We start from the raw sequence: 27,894 nt of genomic DNA, 5'->3' as shown, positions 1-27,894 counted from the left end.
TGCAGCGCAAAGTATGTGTTTAGTTTATAATTTAAATCTGAACCTAAATAAAACCTCTTTGTAGTCGTGCACAACGCATGCGGTAAGCGCCCGCAAAAGCGCTGAGTTATCCGAAATTTGGGCACGCAGGTACAGGTGTGAAGTGCGTGCTACGATGGATTCACGTGTCCGTGTAAAGGTCCTGGCCGGACTGGACGTGAAAAATGCCATTCATTTACATGCGTTCATTTTTAAATTCTGACGTGCCTGTTTTTCATGTGTTAAAACCAGACTCGCTGTGAAAGCCTTAAAATAGAAATCTCTATTGTGAGGATCATGTCAGAAATAAATCCCCTCTTTCTGCAGCATCTGGTTATATACCAACTTGGCAGTAAAATGGACGTTTACAACAGTTGTTGATCAGACACTGACCCAGGCTCAGTTTATCAGATATTAAATAATTTAAACTTAAATAATTGTACTGAATATTTTAAATACAGGATCTTTACTTTTTAGAGCACATGTAATGTGTGACACGTGTGTGTGTGTGTGTGTGTATGTGTGTGTGTGTATATATATATAATTATATACACTATACACCCTTAATGCCCTTAAGAGTAGTGGAAAAACCTGGTTTCCTTCACCTAATGGTGTACAGTTTATTTTTTTTAAGGAGACATTATCTATATAGTTGTTCCAGGTTTCTACAATAAATAGTTAATTGAACAAAAAACCTTTGTTGTAATTTCTTTAAGGGTCAGTTTAATAATATATGTAACAAACTGTGATACCGTGATAACCGTGATACCGCGGTATTTTCTGAGACGGTTATCATACCGTGAAAATCTCATACCGTTGCAACCCTATCTCTGATCTACATACTCTCTAATCCATGACAAAAGTTCGACTCTCAATTACTCTTATCCACTAGATAAGTTAATGAAAAAATTGCATTATCACAGGATGCCAAATTAATGGCTAAGACAAAATAAAATCTCCAGCCAGTCCTAGCCCCATGTGCTGCCTTTGCGTTTACAGGAAGGCTGAAAGAGAGCTTACAGCTAAAGAATGTCCTTGAAAGTTGATGGTTGAATTAACCAAAAAAAAAAAAAAAAAAAAACTGACATGGCCTTGTTCTATAATTATCACTTAGAAATTCAATTTAATTGCGGTGGGCTCAAGCTCCCTAAATAGACTGTGCAACTCCAATTACCTTGTTTGAGAGGGTGAGTCTCCAGCTCATGACTCTGATGCCATCACACTACATTGCATCCTGCCCACACATACGCGTTAGCGTCATTCGTCCAAAACTGTTCCATCGGCACACATCAGCTGAAGACTTTGATCTGTATTCCCAAACCTCTGAGAGATTTAGACCTGCTTGTGGTCTGTTGGGTAAAGAAGTGAGGAAATGTAACAGAACAAAATCAGGCATACAATAGCTATAGCTCAGGCCTTATTCTTAAGTGTGTAGGGTCCACACTTAAGAAATTAAAGATAAGGTTTCAGGAAAAGCTGAATTTTGATTTCTTGTGGGCCATTTTGCTTTCTAGTTATAAACAGGTTAGCTATGATGTGGAAAAGCATAGAACAAAGGTTGATCCTGCCCAGTGCTCCTGCCCTATTCCTATTTTCACATCCTAGGTTGCCAGGTATGAAGTGCAATAACAGAAAAACACAGTATCGGAGGTAGGTAAAATAATCTAGACTAGACAAGCTTGTGGAGTTTTCAGTGGCATTAGGATCAAAAAGCTGCTGGAGTGAATTTCATTAGGGTACACAATTTAAGCCTTTTTCACAACTTTGTTTTTTACGTTTACATCCTGATTAAATGCACGTGCCTGAAGGTATTACAATCAGTCCGATCTCCTTCCTAGCAAATCACAGAAGCAAAGTGTGCACACGTATGAATGCATGCAAGATAGAAGGAGAACAGGAAAAACAGTGAGAAAGTGCCTGTCTCCATGCCGAGGAGAACCAGGGTTCCTTGGCAGGTTTGAGTCCCAGCTTTGCAAAGCCTCTTCTCATGTCACAGGCCATCTGTTGCTCAGCAGCCCTGCAGGCACTAAAGATGAGCTCCAGCACACTGGTCCAGATGCCTATCCGGCACTCCTCGCAGAGCTTCAGCATGCTGCCTGTCAGGAACGCCTTTTCAAACTCCACCTAGCTGGCATTTGTTCTTCATCTCAAGCTTCCTCCTGCTGATCCAGATGCCAAGCCAGCACTGCACCATTCAACTTCAGCAAGCTTTCTCACCACAAGTTCTGCTACAGAAGATGCATTCATTATCTAAATAATCATTAGAATTAAATTAAATTTCCAATGTAATATATTGACTCAAAATTTCTGAACATATCACACTTAATAATAAGTGCACCAAAACATTAATTTTGTAACATGAACATACACTTTATAATTTGTTGTTGTTAAATACAGAAAATTAGTAAGGGAGAACATACAGACTTTGGGTGGAAACATTTACAGAAGTTTCATGAGAGGCTTCACAGTCTGCAGTCATTGACTCCCAGGCAGTCCAGTATAATGTGTTTGTAAGTGACATTCCACATTTACTACATCTTAGTGCTTTGTCTGCCTGGAGAAGAAATGAGCATGTCAGTCTCAAGTGGCCTATAAAGCATCTTGTGATCACTGATGGGTTTTTTGAGTGTTCGAGAGACCAAAGGATTCATTTTGTACAATGTATTATAGGGCTGCACATCAAATTTTCTTATATTACAATATTAAACAATGCAGAGCACATGACGTCACAAGTCCTGCCCCCACTCTCACGCTGTCTCACGTCCAGACTGATCAAGAGCTGAGTCAGCGCCGAGCACTCAAAACCAAAGGAAAACAGCAAAACAACAGTAATTAGCCCTTTAATCAGGCATTTAAATGGCTTTTTAGAAGGTAAATAAGAGAGTTTTTCTGGGGTTAAAAGTGTGAATTCAGCTGTAACTGGAAATATCTGCGCAAAACTGTGCTGGACTGGGGTGCACAGCTTTCAACACGTGGATGGAGGCCATGCGGTTACCTTGTGTTCAATCAAAAACGTTGTAGACCTCCTGGCTATGGCCAAGTGGGTGTCATAGACCCCACGTTAAAGATAGTGGATCAAAGCACATTAATAAAGATTCTCTCTAAGGAAAGTTTAGGGCTTTGTCACTGTAAAAGCATCATCTGTCATTAGAAATGTGTTGCTGTCCAGACTAAAAAACCTTAACACTTAGACCTTTACGTCACTATAAATTCCCCTCCAGTAAAGCCAAAAGACACGTGCTCTCTTCAGAAAAAAGCAGGACTGTCAAACAACTAGAGAGAGTGCCTTTGTCTCACCACTACAAAGGCCTACTTTATGCTCTTTAGATAGGGCACAGCATCAGACTGTCATTGCAGTGGCACCAAGTTATGGAAAGAACTGCCTCACAAGTGTGCTGTCCAACCCAGCGACCTCTCAGACTCGCGGAAAGGTCTTTTGACCCAGTGAGGGTCAAAAGTCAGGTCTAAAAATTTTGCTCATTAGTATAACTGTGGATATGGCTGTGAATATGGTGATTGAGTGCAACTGGACAGACACAATTTATATATCAAAACACGGTTCAACAAGAGAGTCTCTGAGCTAAAAGTTTAAACATGGCCAATCATCTCCCAGAAGAAGGCAGATTCAGAAGACAGAAGGATGACTCTTATAAGCCTCTATGCGGCAAAGTGGTGCTTCTGCCTCTTATTTTCGCATTCTAGACACGTCCTGTTTAAATAATTACTTGACTAAAAAGCCTCTACATGAGAGCAGACCATTACCAGCAAATGACTCCTGATCAACACTAAACATTAGTCATTCACAGTCGTGATATTACTTTACGTAGTGTATTCATGAGTTTAATCTAATCAAATTAAGTAAAAAAAAAAAAAAAAAAAAAAAAAAAAACACCATGAAGAAAAAGGTTTTTATGTTTAACTGGCAATTAAATTATATATATATATATATATATATACACACATACACATATATGCACACCACACACACACACCACACACACACACCACACACACAGAAAAGGTATGTGAACCCTTTGGGATTACTTGATTTTCTGCATAAATTGGTCATTAAATGTGTTCTGATCTTCATCTAAATCACAACAATAGACAAACACACTCTGCTTAAACTAATACCACACAAAAAATATTTATGTTTGCATGGTTTTATTGAACACATGTTAACATTCACAGTGAGGGGTGGAGAAAGTATGTGAACCCCTAGGCTAATGACTTTTCTAAGAGCTAATTGGAGCCAGGAGTCAAACAAACTGGAGTCCAATCAATCTAATGAGATTGGATGTGTTGGTTAAAGCTTCCCTGCCTTATAAAACACACACCAGTTTGAGTTTGCTGTTCTTAAGAAGCATTGTTTGATGTGAATCATGCCCCACACAAAAGAGCTCTCAGACGACCTACGTTCAAGAATTGTTGAGTTGTATGAAGCTGGAACGGGTTACAAAATTATCTCTAAAAGTCTTGATGTTCATGTGTCCACGGTATGACAGACGGTCTACAAATGGAGAAAGTTCAGTACTGTTGCTTCTCTCGCTAGGCGTGGTCGTCCTGTAAATGATGACTGCAAGAGCACAGCACAGAATGATCAATGAGGGGAGGAAGAATCCTAGAGTGTCAGCTAAAAACTTCTCTGGAAAATCTAGAAATCTCTGGCATATGCTAACATTTTTGTTGACAAATCTACAATAAGAGAACATTAAACAAGAATGGATTTCATGGGAGGACACCACAGAGGAAGCCACTGCTGTTCAAAAAAACATTGCTGCACACTTGAAGTATGCAAAAGAACACCTGGAAACTCCACAGCAGTACTGGAAAATATACTGTTAACAGAGGAAATCAAAATTGAGTTGTTTGGAAGGAACACACAACGCTATGTGTGGAGAAATAAGGCTCAGCACACCATCATCAAAACCTCATCCCAACTGTGAAATATGGTGGAGGGGGCATCATGGTTTGAGTCTGCTTTGCTGCCTCAGGGCCTGGAGGATTGCTGTCATAAACGGGAAAATGAATTCCCAAGTTTACCAAGATATTTTGCAAAACTTTGCAAAACTTAAGATCATATGGCAACTGAAGCTCAACAGAGTATGGATGATGCAACAAGACAACAACCCAAAACATAGAAGTAAATCATTAACTGAATGGCTTCAACAGAAGAAAATGCGCCTTCCTGACCTCAACCCAATTGAGATGATGTGGCATCATGACCTCAAGAGAGCGATTCAGATATCAGATATCCCAATAATATTGCTGAACTGAAACAGTTTAGTGAAGAGGAATAATCCAAAATTCCTCCTGATCGTTGTGCAGGTCTGATCTGCAACTACAGGAAACGTTTGGTTGAGGTTATTGCAGCCAAAGGAGGGTCAACCAGTTATTAAATCCAAAGGTTCACATATTTTTTAAGCAGACTGTGTTTGTGTATTGTTGTGATTTTGATGAAGATCATTTAATGACCAATTTATGCAGAAATCCAAGTAATCCTAATAATCCCAAAGGGTTTACATACTTTTTCCTGCAACTGTATATGGGGTGTCTGACGAGGCAGTTGGTATAGAAAAACTAAAGTTAGCATCAAGTTTCTTTTTTTCTCACTCACAGTTACTCAAAGTCTGCTAGAGTGGTAAAATAAGATGCGTCTCATTTTTAGTATACTTAAAGTATTTAGAATAAAATATTTCAAAATGAACCAACATCAAATTGGTATATACATTTTTACAGTCATTGGTTGGGCTGAGTATTCCTGACCTCAAGCAGTGTAAAATTATTTGATTTGCTTCGGAATAACCAGATGAGGCTGATGACTGAAATCCATGCGCACACAAAAATGCTGAAGCATACACTTGAGAAGGCTTGCTCTGCAGTATATTTTTCCCTCAGAGTGCCAAAAATACATACTCTTTCCATTCATAATTCCACCATGACATCAAAATGGAACTTTGGAACAGGGAAACCTGATCTTCATGACTGAGAGCTTCCCAGTGGCAACAGTGTGGTAACCCATGTTTACTGAGAAATATTTTTCCATTCAGAAGTATGGAACCTTGCCAGATATGCAAAGTGACCTTCCCCTCAACATTAGTATGTCCTGAATTCCGATTTTTCTGACTTCTCACTTGCAGGTTATTGATGGTACGTGACTCTGCAGACTGTCCCACAAAGGGTTACAATAAAACCCTTTGGAGTAAAATAGAACTGAGATAATGAGCCAGGTAATTTCTTTAAACCCCTGTGTTTGACCTCAGAAATGATCTTATGGAAGAATGGGCAAAACTTCTTACAGACACAGAAGCCCTATCAGAAGAGTTGGAGCTGTGTAGATGTCACAAGATTTTTCTGTCAACAACAAACAACAGTAGGAGGTGTAAGAGATGTTCATCCTGGTCCATATTGTAGGCAAACTGTAGCAGAAGAAAAAGAACCAGCCAAAATCTAAACAACATATGAATGGTAATGACTTGTGTCTTTTCTAACTGAAGATTAACCCTTATTAATAATAATAAAAAAAAGAAAAGTAATAAAATACATCCCAGGGTAATCAGTAATGCTCATTCTGCTACACAACATATGTGCATTGAAGGGAGTGGAATTTTGGCAGAGGCAAAATTCAGCACAACACCAGGGAAGGCAAATTGTCAACCTGAAAACACTATATGAAAACCAATTTCTGACACATGCCATTTCACAAACCAATCAGCATCAAGTATACTGAGCTGCAGCCCACATATATGATGATATCAAGCTGCTAAAATGCAGCATGAAACTAAAAATGTACCAAACAAATGATCCATAATGCAACATGCCATTTTCTCATGTTTAATAACTTAAGTGCATCACACAGTTTATCATAATTAGCATCCACTAGCAAATCAGGCAAAAGATTGGGCAAAACAGTGTGTAAAACACAAATGTTCATGCTTTTAGAGTAGACAATGAAACAGAACAATCACATCTGAGTTCTCTCCTCTTCTCTTCAGATCTTCAGCAAAACTACAGAGCCTCTGGTTCCTAAGCAACAGGCACTCAGCTATAATGCAGGACCATGGCGCAAGTTTGCAGTCCAGGCATACAGGTGGGTGTGTGCTCTTGCACGCGTGCGCGAGCAACACACACACACACACACACACACACACACACACAGTTCATTTTAACAGTGTAATAAAACAAACTTTGTGCAATTCCCATTCACTCATTTATTTACCTCACAGAAGCTTCAGTAAGACAGGGTGTTGTCCTGGGTGTGTGTCCCCAAATCCAACCTTTAAAGAGTAATGGGCACAGCAACATTTTGTATCATGCATAAACGTCATAGACTTCTTCCTCGAGTTTAGTCCCAAGGAAGTTTGGTTCAATCCAGGGTGTTTTTGAGGGAGATGCTATCGCATATCTCCTCTTATCTGGTCCACTCACTCATCCCTCTTTGGATATTTGCAGGGATTCTCCATTGTAGGCTTAGGTGCAGGGCAGTCCTGGCCTCAGAGTCCTCATCACTTCGGACCACATGTCCGTACCACCACATTCTTGCTTCTCGCATCTTGCCTGTGATGGGTGCGATTTCCGTACGTCTTCGGACGTCGGCATTTATGATGTGGTCGTGCAGCGTCAGGCTACGGCTCCATTGGAGCATTCGAATCTCTATGCTGGGCAGGGCCTCAAGACTGCAGGCCAGCACTCACAACTGTAGAGGGCAACGGTCAGTCTTGTGATGGTCTTGTAGATCTTGCCTTTTAGGGGCACATGTTTGCATCTTGCAGTAGCAGGACATCTGGGAGGGTGTCAGCATCACTGCCCAGGTTCTTGAACTGTGTGATCTTCTTGAGTGGGACCCTGTTCACGGTGATCGATGCAGCGGTCTTGCTCGCCAAATTACAAATGTTATATCCTTTAATATTTTAATGCTGAAATGCTGAGTTCATAATTTTAAATATTAAAAATGTATTTTCATAATTCATTCTGATTGCAAGTAATTATTATATTGGTGGTTGAATACAATTATCATATTAATCGTTTATTCAGTGACTCTTCCTGTGATCCCCTCAATCTCTGCGTCCTGTGGGTGTGGCTCCTGTTACATCGCACTTTTTACCATACCTGTCTGGTAACGAAAGCTAAAGAGAACTACAACAGCAGCAAAAAATAAATAAAAATAAAAAACACTGACAGGAAAAACAAACTCAAAAACAAACAAATTGTGCATAGAGATTTGTGCCGCTTATGACAAAACAAAGAATATGCAAATTCATCAAGCGGCAATTTTCCTTTCAGGCAGCCCACTTCGGAAAGCTGCATGTTCAGTGAAAGAGCGCATTCGGAACGCATTTGCATGACAGCAGCACTAAAGAGCAAATAACACAGCAAAGGAAAATATTTGTGGTTGTCCTGCAACTATAGCTCTTTAAAATGCTGAAAATAGTCAAAAAGGAAAGGCGCGGCCCGGCAATAATTTGGACAGTTAATGCAAAAGATGACTTCACCTCGTTAAAGCACAACAATTATAGACTCTAATTCACACAGCCATTGAGTTAAACATAATCATAGACTCAAACCACTGCTTAACTGGATTTGTTTTAGAGGGCTTAGTCACAGCTCTATTTCCTGTAATAGAAAGAAGACACTGTTGATGTCCTTTGTAGCTGAGATTCATGGGCACCCTAATAATAATGTGCTAACAAGAGAGTCTGAGTGGCAGACTGACTCAGTGTGGAGGCACCAGCTTAAACTGTTCAGAGTGACATACATGTCCATTACCATGTGTGAAACCTAACATGCTATAGAGAAGTTGATATCTACCATACCATAACATTAAGGCTAATCGACAACATAGCAATTTCCTCACAGCATTAGTTTCTTATTTATGAGTATGACATGATCCTAATGTCAGATTATGCAAAAGATTAAGAAGATTGCCAGTAAGGTACATCACTGACCATGTTTCATTCTGAACGTGTTACATGTTTGACCATGCACAAACCTTACAAAACGTTATATCTTGCAATATTTTAATCTTTAATTAGTTTTCAGAATACTTAAGTTCCATTCTGATTGGACAGAGGATTGTTTTTTCATTATTTCTGTAAAATACTGGAATAATTTAACCAATCGAAATGAGTTTTAGCTGCTGGAAGCTATTCCATAGATCAACCATGTATAGAAAATAGCATGCTCAAGATTATAATTCTAGAGGTTTTGTATCAATCATTCTGAAATACAATTCAAATAAGACTTCTTGAATATTACACACAATGCAGAATCTGAAGCAGGTTATTAATGGCTTCTAACAACACCACCACCATCTTCAACGTTAAGCCCTGTAAAAAATATGGTTAACTAACACCGCCTTAAGTAAAGTAAATTAGAAAGATTTCAATATCAGGATTAAATCAGGAGACACATTTAAAAACAGATAAGAATCCAATTACTCAAACCACTTCAGGAGGTGGTCTAGGATGCATCTGAGCAACATGTAACAGCAGTATAAATTCATCCATCTCTCAAAAAACTCCTCCCAGTACAGCCAAAACTGCAGTAATAATTGTCTCCCTACAAACAAATGTGCATGTTTTATCCCGCACAGCAATTTGATTTCAGTCTGAAAAACGTGATACATTTGACTACAGAAAAAAAGTCTAAATAATCATATATGTTGTTAAAATTTGGATGTGGTACAATCCAGATATTAGCCACATGCAGTGAGCAGGTGTTAACAGGGTCTCTGAGACTTGGTCTACAATCCCAGAGAACTTTTCCTTTTTGAAAGAGAAGGATTGAGAATTAAATGTTAACATTATACTAAACTATACTATATGTTCAGACTAGACTGAAACTAGTCTTCACAGTAATTTAAGAGTGTTCCGATTAGATTTGCATGTCTGAACATCACAAATGTTTGTTACGGGTTGCTGTGGTAACAAGGTCGGTGTCAGTAAATTACATTGGGTGCTCATCTTGGACTCCTGCACTTCCATCACTCAGGATTTGATTAAAGTCATTGTTTGTTTGCATTGTACATGTAGAAAAAGATAAAAATCAATTAAATCTGTCTTGAGCAAACAGTGCAGCCAAACAAAGATGAGATGAATCTGTACAAATCTGACTGTAATAAAATTTCAAACCACCCCAAATGTGGTTTTCATGTGGTTTCTGGCCGTTTAGACTATCAAAAGTCAACCTGGATACCATCCAGATATGCCAAAACACTGGATTTGGTCTGGCAGTATTAAACATGGCTAGTTATGAGTGGGGTTTGAGACACAATGCCACCTGGCGACACAGTATCTAGGGTTATGGTCCCAGATGATCTTTTAAAGTACAAAAGTACAATCTTATTGAATTGACAATGAATTCTGCAATCATTATACATATGTGAATGTGTGTTTTTTGGATGGCGATAATCACAGACATTATCTAATTAAACGCTTCTTGGAGGAAATCTCAAATAGCCTACTCAAGATTGTAATGAATATTTTGTTTCAACCTGTCTGAATTATAACGCTAACTAAATGGCCTGAACATCACAAACTGAAGAATGTGAGGCTTCGTATACCATCTATCACCACCACTATGTTCTAATCTAATCCATATTAAGATTAGGTTAACTAACACCATATGCTAAATTGGATTAGAACTCTAAGGCTCTTAGCACTGATTTTACTTCAACCAGATACCAAGCCACAAATTATTTACACCACTTTCACAATACACATCATTAAAAACTGAAATCTAGTTGTGTCCTTGTTCTAAAGTTGAAGATTTTAAAAGCTAAATCACCAAAAACAGTGCAATTAAGTTTGATAGCTCTCAGATCTATGGCCACAATTCCAGCCTTCCAAGTTCAACCACAGATAAGGGCATAGCTGCATGCTGTATCCTGCACAAAACTTACAAAGGTCTTGGGTAGTCTAAACAACCTCAGAGTATACATCTCAGCAAGGTTATTCCTGTAGTACGAGTAAAAGAGTTGATTTGCATGCTAAGTCTCAGGAACCCAAATAATTCAACTCTCTCTTTGCTGTTTGCTCGAGAGGTCATATTTCTGGCTTTGTGAGACACATATAATCTATTAAATGGTAACAGCTGTATGGTATGACCAAAATATATATTATAAATGTACTTCTAAATTTGTCAATACAATGAAGAAAAACTGCTTTACTTTATCGTGTTAATGGTAGCTAATCTAAAAGCATTGCATGCATTTTAGACAATTAGCCTCCAGACAATGGTCTCCCCTAGAGCAAATTATGAATATAATAGCATCTAGTAAAACCTAACTATAAAGGTTTACTGTAATATTATATAACAAGTGGGAAACTTGGGATTCTATATAATAATTGTGTATTGTGGGAATGTCTTTAAGCAATGTGATACAATATTGTTACCATATCGCCCACCCTTACTGTTAACTGCTTAATGAAATGAAAAAAACAAACACTGCTCTAGCCAGCACTGAAAAGATGTTCACAGTCACATCTCAAATACAAATTGAAAATACTGGAAAGAGAAGGTTTGTATTTATACCAATACTATTTTTTAAGAATCTGCAGCAACCAATTATTAAGTCTGTGTGTCAAAATATTATGATAAATATAGTGTAGTGTGAAAATATTACAATTCACCCACCCAAAATGATAAAAAAAAACTCTTTTGCACCCTTACTGAGTGTTAACCCTTTCAAATGAAACCACTATGGCATAAATTATATTTGTAGAAGGAAAACATATAATTTTTGGAAACTTTTCTATCCCTGAGGATTAAACAAACTTAAATTTAGACTTTGATATTTGATAAGCAAATAAATTGAATAAGGTGTTTTAGAACAAAGAAGCACCCAAAATATGCATGGAAAAAGGCCACAGAATAAATAAATAAATAAATGAATAAATACAAAGGTTTTAGTAAGTTTACAACAAGAATGTAATACAGGAAGGATATGAACTGCACAATTTACTTTTTTACATATTCTTGCAAATATACGTTTGTAATTACCCTTTCATTGTATTGGATATAAATATGCCATGTAACATATATTAAAAATAAACTAATAAATAAGCAAAAAAGTAAGTAAATAAATTAACAAAAATATGGTATGGTATGAAAAGGTGTAATAACCAAAAATTTGGTTTCGTGAATGATGCCACTATGCCACAGAGAATTATATAAAAAAATATATATTCAAAAATATTATAGAATTTTTTCTTAACAGATGCAAACAACATCGCCCACACCTACTGTTAACTCTTTCAGATTTTATCAACATCAAACACTGGTCTGGGCAGCTAATGATTCACAGCCACAGTTCAATTACATTATGTAAAAACTCTCTCTAACACATACAAATCCTATTTTGAATAAATGACTAAATGTTAACCCTTTTAAATAAAAAAACACTATGAAATCTATGAAAGGATCACAGCAGCAGCAGGAGCCTAGCCAAACAACACTGCTGCACAGATGCAGAGAAAAGCACTAACGCTAGAGCTTCTCAGCCAGCTCTGCTCGCACCCTCACAAAGACAATAACTAGCTAGTTACCAAGCCCACATAAACATGATGGTTAGCTTTTGTTATTGCCATTTATCTGCGTAAATAAATAATACATATTTGCTTTTGTACTAGAGTATAACTAGCAAAACAACAGAACAACCCTTTTTCAGATAGTTAGCGTTAGCTAGCCACAATCTGTTTTTTTAAGTGGGCGGAGGGTTAGGGGGGTATTGATTAGCTAGAATATATTAACTAGCTATTAAATAAGGTAAAATAAAATTCTAATGTTTTTCTAAAACAATACAAATATAAAATAAAAGCTTGAAATAGATCTTAACTAATAGCTAGCTAGCAAATCTATACACTGTGTATTCTACTATTTAAGTTATCCAGTAACTGTGTGAATTCAGTTCTTTCTTACTATGAATCAAATTATTTCTATTTTAATATCAATTTCTAAAAAAACATAATACAAACAAGGACGTTCAAGATAAATTAAAACAAACAGCCAACAACTTCAACAAGCTAAACAAAACCCTTTACTTCATTTTATAGTGTTTTTTGTTGCCATGACAATTTAGAGACTCCAAAAATAAACCAATTTCAACAAGAAATACGTTTTTAAAAGGGTAATTAGCCCCACTTCTAAAAGCTCACATTAGTTGGAGATGGAGTGCTCGCGGCTTAGGGGAGGTGTTGATTATATTCACGATATTTAATAAATTAACTGCAAGTTTTTTCAAAATAAAAGTCTCGATCTGTTTTATAAAAGCTTGGAAACATCCACCTGGACAGTGTGTGTATTTCATTATCCTACGTAACCGCTAGCTTTTTGCTGTGTGAATTCAGTTCTTTCTGACTGTGAATAAAATTTAACTTTACTATCCCCACAGCTAAAATCTGAACTCACCTTCAATGGAGATGACGTGCTCGCGGATCTGGTTCTGCAGCGCGAGGTCGTCGATGCGCTCGATTAGGTCGTATATGGCGTAGATGTTGGGGTGCACGGACTCGAAGCGGTGGATTTCTGCCCGGATGGCCGCGGAGTTGGACAAGACGAACTGCGAGCCGGCCGCCCCGGGCTGGGCGCCGGGCCCCGACACTGAGCCGCCGGACGACGACGAGCCGAACTGCGCGGGTATGGCCTGGGGGACGGGCACTGGCGCGGGAACCGGTACCGGACCCGGGCCTGGGGCGGGCATGGCCGGCTGCGCCTGCTGAGAGATACCGGAGACTGAGACGGAGACGGGCACGCTGGACTGGTAATTCATTTCTGTTCTGGATGGATGATTGAGGGGGGGGAATTAGCAGGCTGGTGAGGAGGGGGTGAGAAGAAGAAGAGGAGGAGGAGAAGGAGGAGTACAGGCAGGCAGCGCGCTCGGGAAACGGCTGAGGAAAAACGGGGAGCTCCGCAGTTCTAATCTAATTAAAATAATAATAAAACAAAAACAGAAGCCCCGCCGTGAGATTATAATCGATGCATCAACGATCGCCAGGGTCGACCCGAGCAGCCTCTCGCTCATATTACCAAAACTTGACTCAGGACCATTGTTCCTTCTTTCTGGGGGTCTCTTTCTCTGGTTCTCCTGCTGACAGCTGCTCACACCCTCTGCTTATCTTCTGCTCTCTCACTCTTTTTCTCCGTCGCCCGCTGATTGTTTTGCTGCTGTTGCTGCTGCTGCACACAATGCGCCCCGGTTCTGTTCCCCGACTGAACGGCTGTTCTACACTGAACTCCAATACAAAAAAAATCCCGTTTGAATTCTCTTTGGTCAGCCTCGCCTCGCTCCGCCCCCCGCCCAGCTCTGCTCCGCCCCCTCTCCTGCCCCTCCAGACACGCCCCTTCGCCTGCATCTGCAACACAGTCAGTGACGCCGCGCCAGAAATTCGATCTGATTGGAGGACTCTGGATAAGGATAAAACAACGTGCGCATCTTTTTGATCCCTCACCGTTATGCAACAACATATTTTACTTGCATACATGTGCTGTAGTGTGTTGTGTGTGTGTGTGTGCACTTTTCCAGCAGTGATATTGTGTTTTTGCGTTTGTATATCACTAATTCTGAAGAATTCTATTGAAGCCCATTCCACTTGGGAAAAATAATAGTCCTTCACTAAGTCATAATTATGAGATACTTAGACATGATTGAGACATACTAAGACGTATTTGAGATAGTAAGTCATAATTATGAGATGCTAAGTCTGAAGTATTATCTCATAAGTATGACTTACTCTCACAATTATGACTTACTGTCTCATAATTATGACTTACAGAGCACACATCAAACGATATAAAAATCAACTAAAGTGAGTATTCATTATTTAACAGCATATATGTGTACTAAGAATGCCAGATAATGGTTTAAAAACACTGTGAGAATAGTAATAACTGGAAATACACCTATTCTATATAAAAATACAAAAAAAGGAGGCTGTACTGGTATTTTTACTGAACAGCCAAAACATTACTCTATAATTACATACCTTCAAAATTTGTAATTTAATTAACTTTTTATTTTTTAAAAGTAAAAACTTTTATCCAAATTCTCAAATTATCTGATGTTGAAATAAATTTAAATAGACACAAACATAGATTTCCTGTTTTTTTTTCTCGAATTTCTGATTTGTAGGTTGTAAGAAAACAAAACAAGACAGGCCTCTTTAAACAATCTTTAATTAGCTTATTCAGTTTCATCTGATTCACTTGATTAAATGAAGTACATATTAATTTGCATCCCTCAAAGAGAGTTTCAGAAATGATTTCAGAGGACACATAAGCACAATATCTTCTATTAGTAATAAGTACTTTGGCAATAGACATGTACATGTAACATTATAATAGGTATATAAAAATGTGTTTAATAAGTATAACACAATTAAATCTAATGCAATATGTGTTTTCAGGTGTATAATAACACATAATGAGGACAATTGGTTCTAACATTTCCTTTCCCACATCCTCACACGCATTTGTGTATAGCACATTTGTGGTGTGGATGGAGGTTAATCTAGGAGTTGTCTTCTGTTCCCAGAGGAATATCTTGTTTGCTATGTTAATGATATATGTAGCTTAAGTAGCATGTGAGGAATCACACAAAAATACAGTGCATAAATATCAAATTAATAAAGTTTATTAAAGATCTTGCATATGTTATATGCATTATTGTGGTTCTGTAATCAGCTAAAAAGGGCTGAAATTAACATAACAGGAGTGTTAAATAGATTCAAGATTCAAGATTTTTATTGTCATGTCACAGAGTACAGGTGTACATGTGAGTGAAAAACTTGATTCCCACCAATGTTCAAATAATAATATTTACAAGTAGTAATAAAATAAAATATAATATAAAATAAGACATACAGGAAAGTAAATACATATTACTTTATTACTTATTATATTTGTGCCCACCTACAGCAGATGTTTTCGGAGATCAATTGGATAGAAAGCTTTTTTTTTGCAACCATGCTTATTAACTTACTAATCTGATGAAGCTTTTTTGGTTTGTAGTTTTATCAATATACTGTACTATTGTGTTCTTATACACAGGGTTGGTTATCAAGATGTATTTTAATTAGTAAATGCAAAAAAACGAGCTGTATCACTAGAACACTATGTTCTTCCCTTAGGTCTTTCTTATCATGTAAAGGTAAAACTTGTGCAGTATTCTATATATGCAGCTGCTATTTTTAGAATTAAATAGGCTATTTAGTTTAATTAAAATGTATTTAAAACTGTTCTTTTAAAGAAATCTAAAGTAAATGACATACATTGTAATTAACTGTGCTGGATAGCATGAGTAAAGCACCCGAAATAGAATTAAACAGCTGCTTCTTGCTTGGCAACTGAAACCCTGCTATGTAATGGGACTTATATCATGGATACAATAATAAATTCATAAATGAATTCTACACTCACACACATTAACACACTTACACACACAGCTCTAACACACACTAACGCCCCACACGCTCAGGACCAGAAACCAATCAGACTCAACCAAATTACAAAACAGCTCTAACAAAACTACATCAGCTACTGGGAACCTCAAACTAAATCTCAGAGTAAATTAGTGTTACTCGGCCCTAAACCGTCAGTACAGAGCAGCGGAATACCATAGCACCCTGACTGACCCCAAACTGAGGTCCACCCTGACCAGGTACAGGCTCAGTGCCCACAGCCTGGCCACAAAGACGGGCAGACACAAGAAATCCTGGCTGCCCAAAGAGCAGAGAGTGTGCCCACACTGCCCACTGAACCTTACCCAATGTCCCAAATATACCAAGATCAGAACCCAATTCTACACCAAATTCACCCAAAAATTACCTGCATTTATAAACCTCCCGATTCAGATAAACTCCCCTACCTGCTGGGGGAACACAGTGAGTGCTGTACACTGGCAGCGCTGTACGTCCAGGCCTGCTACAACCTGAGGGACAGTGAGTGACCACAGATACACAGCTGTACAGAACTACAAGCTGTATTACTCTTTATTATAATTCACGTTTTTTTTTTCTTATAATAATTAATTTAATTGTTTACTTAAACTTGTGTTCAAATTTACCTGTACAGTTTTATGTTCTATTTTGTTAGGAAAATGTTGATCACAGCTTTGGCAATACAAATGTGAATATTTGTCATGCTAATAAAGCAACTTTGAATTGAATGCTATATCTTTATAACTAATGCTTTATCTCTGAAAACATTTTGTCCTTTGAGTTTTAGAGCTGTAAAATTGACTGTGGGGGGAGGCTGGTAGGTGTTCTCTGTTTCAGTGCTGTTAGCCAATCAGAGGCAATATATTTACATGTATGAATATTCATCTTCAGAGACCAGTAATTCAGTGATCTAAAGCAAAGCTAAGTAGAAACACCTGAGCACTTTTTTTTTCACAAAAAACGTCTCACATGGGATTTATTCATACTAGAGTCACAATACTTATACCAAAATCCATGCCAGCCAGTGTTAAGCCTCACTCACAAGGTAACACCTCAAAACTTTTACAGGTGTACGCCTTCCCTAGCCGTTCCCTGAGGTAGCATTCCATGATCAATATTCATACTCCTATCCCAACACGTTTGGCATGCCAATGTAGCCCCATTACCCAGGAAGCATTTTAAGGCTGTTCTTACTTTTAGTGTTAAATGTCACAATAAAGAATGTTTAGTGTATTGGATAAAATGGTGTTTGTTTATATAACATATTATGACACATTAAAATACACTGCCTGACCAAAAAAAACACTTATACTTTCATTATGGTGCAGTACACATTTGCTGTGGCATAATGTTTTTATAAAATCATAAAATTATGGCCATGCCATCAAGAAACAAAAAGTCCATTGATGGAATAACCTGGTGGTTCAGTATATTAAGGTAGTCAGCTGACCTCATTCTTTTTCATTCTAAACTTAGACCTGACCAACTGCAGCAACCCCAGATCATAGCACTGCCCCCAGAGGCCTGTATGGCTTTCACTTCAACCGCTTCTCTTCTTACCCTAATGCTCCCATCACTCCAGAACAGGGTAAATCTGAACTTATCAGACATCTTGACTTTCTTCCATTGCTCCAGAGTCCAATCTTTATGCAAATTTTAGTTGGTTTTGCCGACTAGCTTCACAGTTCTAGTGTTGTTTTTCTTTAAATTGATTTCACCAAACGTTTAAGTGATCACCAATCATGAACATTCAAGATTTTATTTACCACATTCCTTCCTCGAAGATGATGTTTTCCCACTGTCCTTCCACTTTTTACAGTATTTTTTCTATTGCTAAAACACAATTTTGTAAACCAGGCTGGTTTTATCAAATGCTTAACACAGTTTACAAAACCACACTGCAAAATACCTCATATCATTGACAAATACTGTAGTAAAGTTGACACAATTCTGCACCTAATAATTGGGGCCACACACGCATAGGGCCCATTGCATTTCTCCTCAACAATATATATTTTAAAATGATTTATTTATAATAATATGCTTTTGTTTCTACAATTCTGGAAGGAGAATTATCCAGTCCCATTAGGACACCACCTATCACTAGCAATGCTCCTATCACTAGAGGGTGAAAACTAGCATATACCTCATCCAACACATGTGATGTCAGGCTCTGCCTCTTTTCCAACTGCTGCTGGTTCACCATCTGATACATCAGCTATCAGATGCCCATGTTAAACAGCATTAAACCTGGAATGGTGTTGGGTAAGAACACCATTTTCCCACCTAGAGAGAGTATGACCAATTGTGCTCTCTCGGACTCCGGCTGCTGATGGGAAGCAACATAACCCGGGATTTGAGCCAGTGACAGCATCTTTCTGGACCACTCTCTCCCTTTTCACCCATATTCTAAATCACTTACTTCATTGCAAACTCTTCACAGGGGTCATTAGTTTGGCACCTCCCTCCAGAGGTCAATATTTTACTGAAATAAGCCCACAATAACTCTGGAAGGCTCAATATTGAGGCCAGGCATCCCAGACCCCTCCGAGCTCACTTCCCCAGCCTATCATTATCTGAAATCACAATGGCCTAACAGATGACTAAGACTGGCACTGCAAATCCATGCTAAGTGCCACTAGTTTCATGTGGACTCATGTGCACACTCCAGACTGGCCTTCCTGGTGACTAAAGCTTTACCTAGCCCCACTGGCAGAGATTGTTTTATGAGCACATCTCTAACTCTCACTGCAGAAAACCCCCTACTGCTGTGAAGACACTGCAGGCAAAGTTTTGTGGTTGCCCTCTTTAAAAGAGTAAGAATCCAACTCATTAAACTTTATTAATTAGGAGATAAGAGCACAAAAGTGCTGCTAGAGCTTAGCGGAGTCCCACTTTTGTGCTGTAGAATTTGACGTTTTCAGCTATTTTAACATCCTGAGAATTTGCTAATGATGTAGCGATTAAGACTGGGCCTTTTTTGCATCAGCAGATTCTGAAATGCCATTTAATCTGATTATAACGTAAGTGTGAGCCTCTCAGCTCAGTTTCAATGAGCTCTCAAGTTCAATTTGGTTTATTTAGCATCTTTTGTACACGTAATAATGCTTCACAGAGAAACAATTGATCATTATTTAAAAATTAAAGCATCCAAATAATTTGCCCTCAGTTTTGCTGCCTCTCCAGATTTATACTAAAAGCTGCATTTGAGAAGTCTTATAGAATAATGGTCCATCTGAGCTGTTCAGTGGTGTTCAATCAACCTTCACCTGCTGCATTTGTCATTTGTGTTTATTTCATCAATAAACACTAGTAACCCAATGCCACTGGAAACCATGTACGCCTGTGCCACCACCATGTTTTACAGAGGTCTCATTCCGGGACAGATTAATCTTAGTTTTATTTTTCCAAAGAACACTGTTCCAGAAATGTACTGCTTCTTTCATTTTTTTGGTAAAGTCTAATCTATTCTAATCTAATTTTAATGGCTCTTCTATTAATGATTTGAACCTTGAGGTGGACCCTATGTATTTGCTCACACAGTCTTGTCTTTAGGGTAGACTGAGATACTGATGCACCTCCTTCCTTAAGATTGTTCTCCACTTGGGTACATGTTGCAAAGGGAATTTTCTTCATCATGGAAAGAAATCTGTAATTATCCATCACTGCTGTCTTCTGTGGACGTCCAGGACTTTTTGAGTCATCAATGTGCTCTTATTGTTTGGTTGATAAACCTTTCAGTTTGGAAGTTAGAAGGCTTACTGGGTAGCTAGCTTCATCTAGTTAGCGTTAGTTATTTAGCTAGCATTGGTTAGCTATGGTAAGATAGCTAGATAAGTAGCTAGCTATGTTATCTTTTAACTGTCAGCTTATCTAGACTTTCGGTAAGTTACCTCTCGCGGACGGTCTGTACATCCCAGTTGTTCAGAGGAAAAAATAAAACGGAGGAAAAAAGCCTCGCACTGCAGCTTATTTGTCCGGTACTAATGCTCCCGACTCAAAACCCTCTCCTCCATAGTCCTGGTCTAGAAAGTGCTCGCTCCTAACCCCTAGCATTGCAGCTAACCGGAGGATTCTTGCGCTTCAGCGCCGCTAGCCACCGCTGAAGAACAGCTGTCCGCTTAAGAGGCGAGGTATGAAAGTGAAAGTGAACCTTTTTCTCATTCTTCACCCAAAAAAGTATACTATACCCAGTATTACTACACCCAGGGGAAATACGAAATTTGTTAGACTGAAAATACATCTTGTGAATTATACTAAATACTTGAAGTGTTTTATGTCCCCTTTAAGGGCCAAACAGTGACAACAGCCCGACAAACGCTGGTATTGGTAGAGACTGGTTCTCTAACAACTGAGCCACTGAGACCCTTGTGGTGGCCATGTCTTTTTAACAGAATAAAGAATTTGAAAATGTTAAGTTGTTGTTCGTCCAATAAAGTCTTCTCCAGTAGATAAAACACTTATCATTTGGCTGAAAGTGTTATCCCCATCAGTGTAACACAAGTTAGCATTATTAGTGTTAGGAGACTTGACCAAGGGTTCTTTTTGGTATTCTTGGTGGGATGCCTGCCTCACCAGGGAATTGATCTCTAGTCTTCTTTAGTGAAGGTAACATTGTTACCCACTACGCTACACCTACTAACCAAATAAATGGCTAAAAGTTATTTGAAAAAAAAGTTAATGGCAACAGAGCCAGTTAATATAAGTTGATTCAAAGCAAAAATCTTTGTTTGAATGTATATGTGGCCAAAAAAATTAATTAATTTGAATTCAAGCATATTGTGTATTTACAGTGTAGCACTGGTTGGAGACTGAGGAGATGTGCATAAGCATATCTTTGTTTTAGTGACAGAAAAAGAAAGATGTATCCCTTGTTGCTTTTATTTCTTTTCTGGCTTATTTTGCTGCAGGAATCACAAAACGCAATCACTAGCTGGCTGGCTACTATCAGCAAGTAGTGGGAGAGGGGCTGAGGGGGGTTCTGATAAGAGTGGTGTTGAACTTTCCCACATTGCCCATAAGATAATTTATAGGAGATCTCACACATTCCATTCAATTTAATTCATTCCTTCAATTTACTGTCACTGCATTTAATTCATAACCAGTGGTTATCTGGGGGCCCCATGCCAACTAGGTTTGCTTGGCTTGTCACAACAACCTGCATATATACTACTTACATTTATGAATATAAACTGTCTAAATCTGGTCTGAGCAATAAATCTAAATTGATTAATCAAATTTGTAATGTGAACTTATCTAAAACATATCTAAGATCAATTTAGTTAAAAAAAAAATTTAAAAAAATTAGTTAAGGTTTTACATTAGTTTTAAATCAGCTGATCTCTCCTAAAGTATTTAAGCTCAGAGATTTGTTGTTTTACTTGTTGTTGTACCGGGTACTAACCAGGGAGGATGGGTTCCTCTTTTCACTCTTGGTTCCTCTCAAGGTTTCTTTCTTTCACTTTGAGTGAGTTATTCCCTGTTACTATCACCTGTGATATGCTGACTTGTTTTAAACTTGGATTTCTGTAAAGCTGCTTTGTGACAATGTCTGTAGTTAAATGTTAAATAGATAAATAAACCAATAATTTAACACAAAAGATAATTTTTATTCTCATGGTTTCTTAATTTAGTAAGACTAGACTTAAGCAGAATTATTGTCTGAAATGTTTAATTACTGTATTACCAAAGTTTTGTCTGCAACTTTGCTCTGTGCTTCAATAGCTCACTGTCTGGAAAAACAACAGTCTCATTGTAATATATATATATTACATTATGTGTATTACTCTGTAACACCGTAATATATATAGTACAAATTATATTTCTTATTTTAAATGGCATTACCCATTATCCATTGCAGTGTTTGTTTTGAAGATTCCCATGCAACTTTTCTAAGGAAGACCATTATTTAACCTGCAGACATAATGACGTGTCTAAAATGAGTCACTGCCTAATAGTGCTGAACACAGCTACAGCCTTGAATCAAAACATTCTCATGTGGGAATTGGTATTTTTTGCTTCTGGGCAGTTTTAGACCCGGTGATCAACATGTGCAGTTGATGACAAGCTGAGAGATGCAGATGCAGAGATAGAGGCATCTAAATTAAAAAAATATATGGACAAAACTGGTAGAATATTATTACAGGTCTTATTAACCCTCTGAGGTCTACGGACATACAAGCACATCAAACTCGATCTTCCACAGTGTTTCTATTAACAGCTTTGCAACCAAAAGGCACAGAATTACCTTCAAACACTTCAAATCAGAATCTGCTCTTTTGATCCAATCATGTGATGTCATGTGACTCACAGCTGGAATTATTAGCCTATGAATTAGGCTGAGTAACGTACTCCTCCTCTTGCCCTGTCTGACTGCTTATTTTGTCATAGGCCGCTGCAGTCATGTGTCATTCTGTAGTCCTTGTATGCCCATACTTGGGGTTCTGTGTGAATGGGCTTTTCAAAAACTCACCTCTATCACATTCTGTGGTGAATAAATACGTTTTATTCTGTGTACATTTTTCACCTGAATATCACTGGATCCTCTGAATTACGAGATTGTTTAGCAGTTGTAATAACAATAATGCTAGCTTTAAGCTAATGCAACAGTGCACTGATCTGATGTCACAGCACAGCAGCACAGAATGCCAGCAAACTTGATTTGGTGCAACACCATCAAATTCCGGTCATATTTTTACAGCGTATTACACAGATGACCCTACTAATGAACTATACTGACATTACATCTGTTAGGGCTCAGCCAGTTCCCGCAGCAGCCACCAGAGGCCGCCATAAACCCACCAAGGAGGTAAGAAGGGAACATGCTGAGAGTTCATTAGAACAGGGATCATTAAGGCCACCTGAAGCCAATAACGCGTCATCAGCCTCAGCTGTGGTACCGTCTTTAAAAAGGCGAGCTTCCAGCAGACTGATGTCGCAGACTTCATGCCCTGTGACCGGTAAACGGTAGCTCCACGGAGCAAAGCTGAAAAGAAAAAATAAAAGAAAGCCTGCAAGGCTGAAAAGAAAAAAATAAAAGAAAGCCTGCAAGGCTGAAAAGAAATAAAAGAAAGCTTGTAAGGCTGAAAAGGGAAAAAGAAAAGGAAGAAAATAAAACAAAATAAGAGAACAGAAAATAAAAGAAAGCTTGCCAGGCAAGAAAGAAAAGATAAGGGAAAGCCTGCAAGGCTGAGGAGAAAAGAAAATAATTTTATTTTCTTGATTTCTGTTTCTATTTCTGTCTTTATTTTATTTCAAACAGAGTCATTATTTAGTTAGCTTTGTTGCGCCGAAAGGGCATTCTCTGGTTTATTTTCCCTTTTTTCTTTTATGCACACACAATTATAGTAAAACCTCTGCATTTGGCTCCTCCCACACCCCTACCATGACAGAAGTCTGCGACCAAAACATGGAGCCAGCAGAGATAGAACACCTTAGAGCAGCTGTGCAGCATCAGGGGGCCTCCCTGGGTCGCCATGAAGACCTGCTCCGGCACTTAACGGAGCAGGTTTCTCAGCTAGTATTAGCCATACGGCCCGACCAAGGTGACCTGGGGAGAGTCAACCCACCCGCTCCCCCCAAGCAGATAAATAACCCCAGCCTCATGGTAGGCCATGGGGATGCTCATGTGGCTACCCCAGAGCGCTATAATGGTAGTGCAGAGGGCTGCAGAGGATTTCTCCTCCAATGCTCATTAGTATTCAAGCAGCAGCCTTCTTGCTTTCCTACAGAGCGCTCTAGGGTTGCCTACATGGTTTCTCTGCTGTCTGGGAAGGCCCTAGCCTGGGCCACGGCTCTTTGGGAGCAGGGCTCCCCTGAGTGTGCCTCCAGTGGGTAATTTTCGGCGGCCTTGCGCCGTACATTCCATCAGCACCCTGGAGGAGGGGAATCCTTAATGACTTAATGGGCGGATCAAAGATGAATTGGCCACTAAAGAGAGCTCCCCCTGAAGCTGGAAGATCTCTATGACACCTGCATACGGTTAGACAACCGTATGCGCCAACGAGACCGAGAGCGTCAGGGAGAAAGCCGCAATAATGCCCCACGGCCATCTTGGCATCTCCGCCCTAGTCCTAACCCCGGCGCAGTGTCAAACCACCCTAAAGAGGAGCCGATGCAACTGGGGGGTACTAATGCCCCAGTAAGCAAGACCTGGGCTCCCAAGCAGCAATATCAGGGAAAAGACTAGGTCCCGCATGCTCAGGGGTGGCATGTAGGGACCCACATAAGCCCCCAGTGGTCTCAGGACTCCAGCTTAAGGCTCGGTTGTCTTGGGGCTTCAATTTAAAAGCAACCTTGTTGGCCTTTGTGGATTCCGGGGCTGCTGGGTGCTTTATAGACCAAGGCCTAATCAATCAGCTGGGAATCCCAGTGGAGGAGTTAGATAGACCCCTGCCCGTCACTGCCATCGACGGACGACCCCTAGGCTCTGGACCCATCACCCACCAGACTGCCCCACTACAGATGCGTGTAGGCTCCCATCAAGAGGAGCTCACGTTTTATGTAACCAGGGTTCCACATTTACAAGTAGTTTTGGGGTTCCCCTGGTTGCAGAAACACAACCCTCGTTTGGATTGGGCTACGCAGTCTGTGTATGCCTGGGGGCCGCAATGCAGGGGTCACTCTTTAGAGAACCTGGCCCCAGCTCAAACACCTCCTAATCCCACATCTTCTGATAGCCCTGATCTGACTGGGGTGCCGGAGGAATATTGGGACCTTAAGGAGGTGTTCAGTAAGGAGAGGGCTCAGGTTCTTCCCCCCCACCGGGAGTATGACTGTTCCATTGAGCTTCTTCTGGGCACTACTCCACCTAGGGGATGGCTGTTTGCCCTGTCCCCCCGGAAAGAAGAGCAATGGATGATTATATTCGAGAGGCTTTGGAACTAGGGTTTATTAAACCCTCCACCTCCCCAGGGGTCGCAAGTTTCTTCTTCGTCAAGAAGGACGGTTGCTTGCGTCCCTGTATAGATTATAGGGGTCTCAACAGCATTACCATTAAGGACCGCTACCCCCTGCCTTTGATGTCATCAGCGTTTGAGGTACTACAGCAGGCCACAATATTTACCAAGTTGGACCTGCGTAGTGCCTATAATCTGATCCGCATCCGGCAAGGGGACGAATGGGAGACGGCATTTATCACACCTAGTGGGCACTAGTTATGCCCTTTGGGCTTGTTAACGCCCCAGCCGTCTTCCAGCGGTTCATTAACGAGGTGCTGTGTGAGGCCCTAGATCACTACGCCTCCCTGCGGTTGGTCCAGCGGTTCTTGGGGTTTGCCAACTTCTTCCGGCGCTTCGTGCGCAACTACAGATCTGTAGTTGCACCTATCACGGAGCTAACCCGGAAGACCCCAGGACCCTTTCGCTGGACCACCGAAGCCCAGAGGGCGTTCAAAGAGGGGAAGATGCTGCTGACATCCCCTCCTATCCTCCAGCTCCCTGACCCCGAGGAACCCTTTATCGTCGAGGTGGACGCATCGGAAGTTGGTGTGGGTGCAGTCCTATCCCAACGTCTGGGTCCAGCCAAGAAGCTCCTCCCTTGCGCATACTTCTCTCACCGATTAACACCAGCAGAGAGAAACTATGACGTAGGGGATAAAGAACTCTTGGCTGTGAAATTGGCTCTGGAGGATTGGCGGCACTGGCTGGAGGGTGCCACGCACCCTTTTGTGGTCTGGACATTATTCTTTAGCCGCTTTAACTTTATACTGTCATATAGGCCAGGCAGCCGGAACGCCAAGCCTAATGCACTGTCACGCATCTGGACCCCTCCAGAGTCAGAACCCAGGATTGCACCCATCCTGCCAGACTCCCGGATTGTGGCACCTCTCCAGTGGACTCTGGAGAGCACCATCCGGGAGGCACAAAGGCAGGAACCAACACCTGAAGGTCTCCCCCCAGGGAGAGTCTACGTTCCATTGGCGGTCCGCAAGGAAGTAATGAGCTGGGGACACTGTTCCCCATTCTCAGGTCATCCCGAGGTGGTTAGGACCATGGACTTCCTTCGCCGGCGGTTTTGGTGGCCAAGCATGGAGAAGGACCTGCGCGCCTTCATCCAGACATGCGAAACCTGTGCCCGCAATAAGGCACCCAGGTCTAGGCCCCAGGGACTTCTCCAGCCATTACCTATTCCTGCCCGTCCATGGTCCCACATCGCCCTGGACTTTGTCATGGGTCTGCCTCCTTCTCGGGGGAACACAGTTGTCCTGGTCCTAGCTGACCGGTTCTCTAAGGCATGCAAGTTTGTGCCTCTGCCCAAACTCCCCTCTGCCTCAGAAACTGCTCATTTGTTGTTACAGCATGTGGCCCTAATCCATGGCATGCCTACCGATTTGGTATCAGATAGAGGACCCCAGTTTGCTAGCCGCCATTGGAAAGCCTTCTGCCAGCTCATGGGAGCCTTTGTGAGCTTGACCTCTGGCTTCCACCCAGAGTCCAACGTTCAGTTTGAGAGACTCAACCAGGATCTTGGCCAGACTCTGAGGTGCTTGACATCTAGTAACCCTTCCTCCTGGGCTGTCCATCTGCCCTGGGTGGAATACGCCCACAACACCTTTTGGCATTCATCCTTATGGATGTCCCCATTTGAATGCCAGTTTGGGTTCGCTGCTCCCATGTTCCCGGAACAGGAACAGGAGGTTGGGGTGCCTACTGCTGAGCAATTTGTTCGGCGATGCCAGGAAACAGATCTTGTTGACGGAGCCCCCACTTACACGGTGCGGTGGCTTCTGGACAGTCGCCAGGTACAGGGCAAGACCCAGTACCTGGTGGACTGGGAGGGGTACGGCCCGGAGGAACGCTCCTGGGTTCCGGCCCGGCGCATTCTGGACCCGGAGCTTTTCCGGGAGTTCCGCCGGTCTCGTGCCCCTAAACCAGGGTCGTTGGGAGCCGCTCCTAAGGGGGGGTCCTGTTAGGGCTCAGCCAGTTCCCGCAGTGGCCACCAGAGGCCATTTGCTACATTCAAAACACTACTCAACCCTCCACCTCCTCCTCAGGCTACCTGCCTTACGGCTGAAGCTCTTGCCTCATTCTTTACTGGAAAGTGGCAGCTATCAGCAGACAGTTTACTGATGCGACATGTAGCAGTCCTACATCATGCTCTGCTGCCCGGTATCCCTCTACCGAAGGCGTCGCTTTCTCCTCGTTCGCTCCTCTCACTGAGAACGAGACACTGGCTCTCCTAACGCGTAGCCGTCCTACTACGTGTCCACTTGACCCGATTCCTTCAGACCTTCTGCAAACCATTGCACCTGCAATCATTCCGGCTATTACTCACACGATCAATGCCTCTTTAACATCTGGTGTGTTCCCGACTGCTTTTAAACAAGCACAGGTCACACCACTGCTTAAAAAGCCTTCTCTCAACCCCGCCCAGGTTGATAACTACAGACCGGTCTCACTACTGCCTTTTCTTTCTAAAACATTAGAAAGAGCAGCTCTCAATC

The 27,894-nt window shown here is 40.7% G+C and overlaps 1 protein-coding gene across 4 annotated transcripts in view; it reads right to left on the bottom strand.

The window, feature by feature from the left end:
* Positions 1 to 14,210, bottom strand: part of agap3 (ArfGAP with GTPase domain, ankyrin repeat and PH domain 3) — a 224,138-nt gene extending 209,928 nt beyond the window's left edge. For all 4 annotated transcript variants that reach the window (XM_022673959.2, XM_022673960.2, XM_022673962.2 and 1 more), the window contains exon 1: positions 13,426 to 14,210. In XM_022673959.2, the coding sequence (XP_022529680.1) occupies positions 13,426 to 13,786 (361 nt within the window). In that variant the 5' untranslated portion in view covers positions 13,787 to 14,210. The remainder of the gene's footprint in view (positions 1 to 13,425) is intronic.
* Positions 14,211 to 27,894: the final 13,684 nt, after the last annotated feature.

This window comes from Astyanax mexicanus, chromosome 6 (genome assembly GCF_023375975.1).
Source record: "Astyanax mexicanus isolate ESR-SI-001 chromosome 6, AstMex3_surface, whole genome shotgun sequence".
NCBI lineage: Eukaryota > Metazoa > Chordata > Actinopteri > Characiformes > Acestrorhamphidae > Astyanax > Astyanax mexicanus.
Note: the sequence above shows the minus strand (reverse complement) of the source record. Positions and strands in the feature narration are given on the sequence as shown.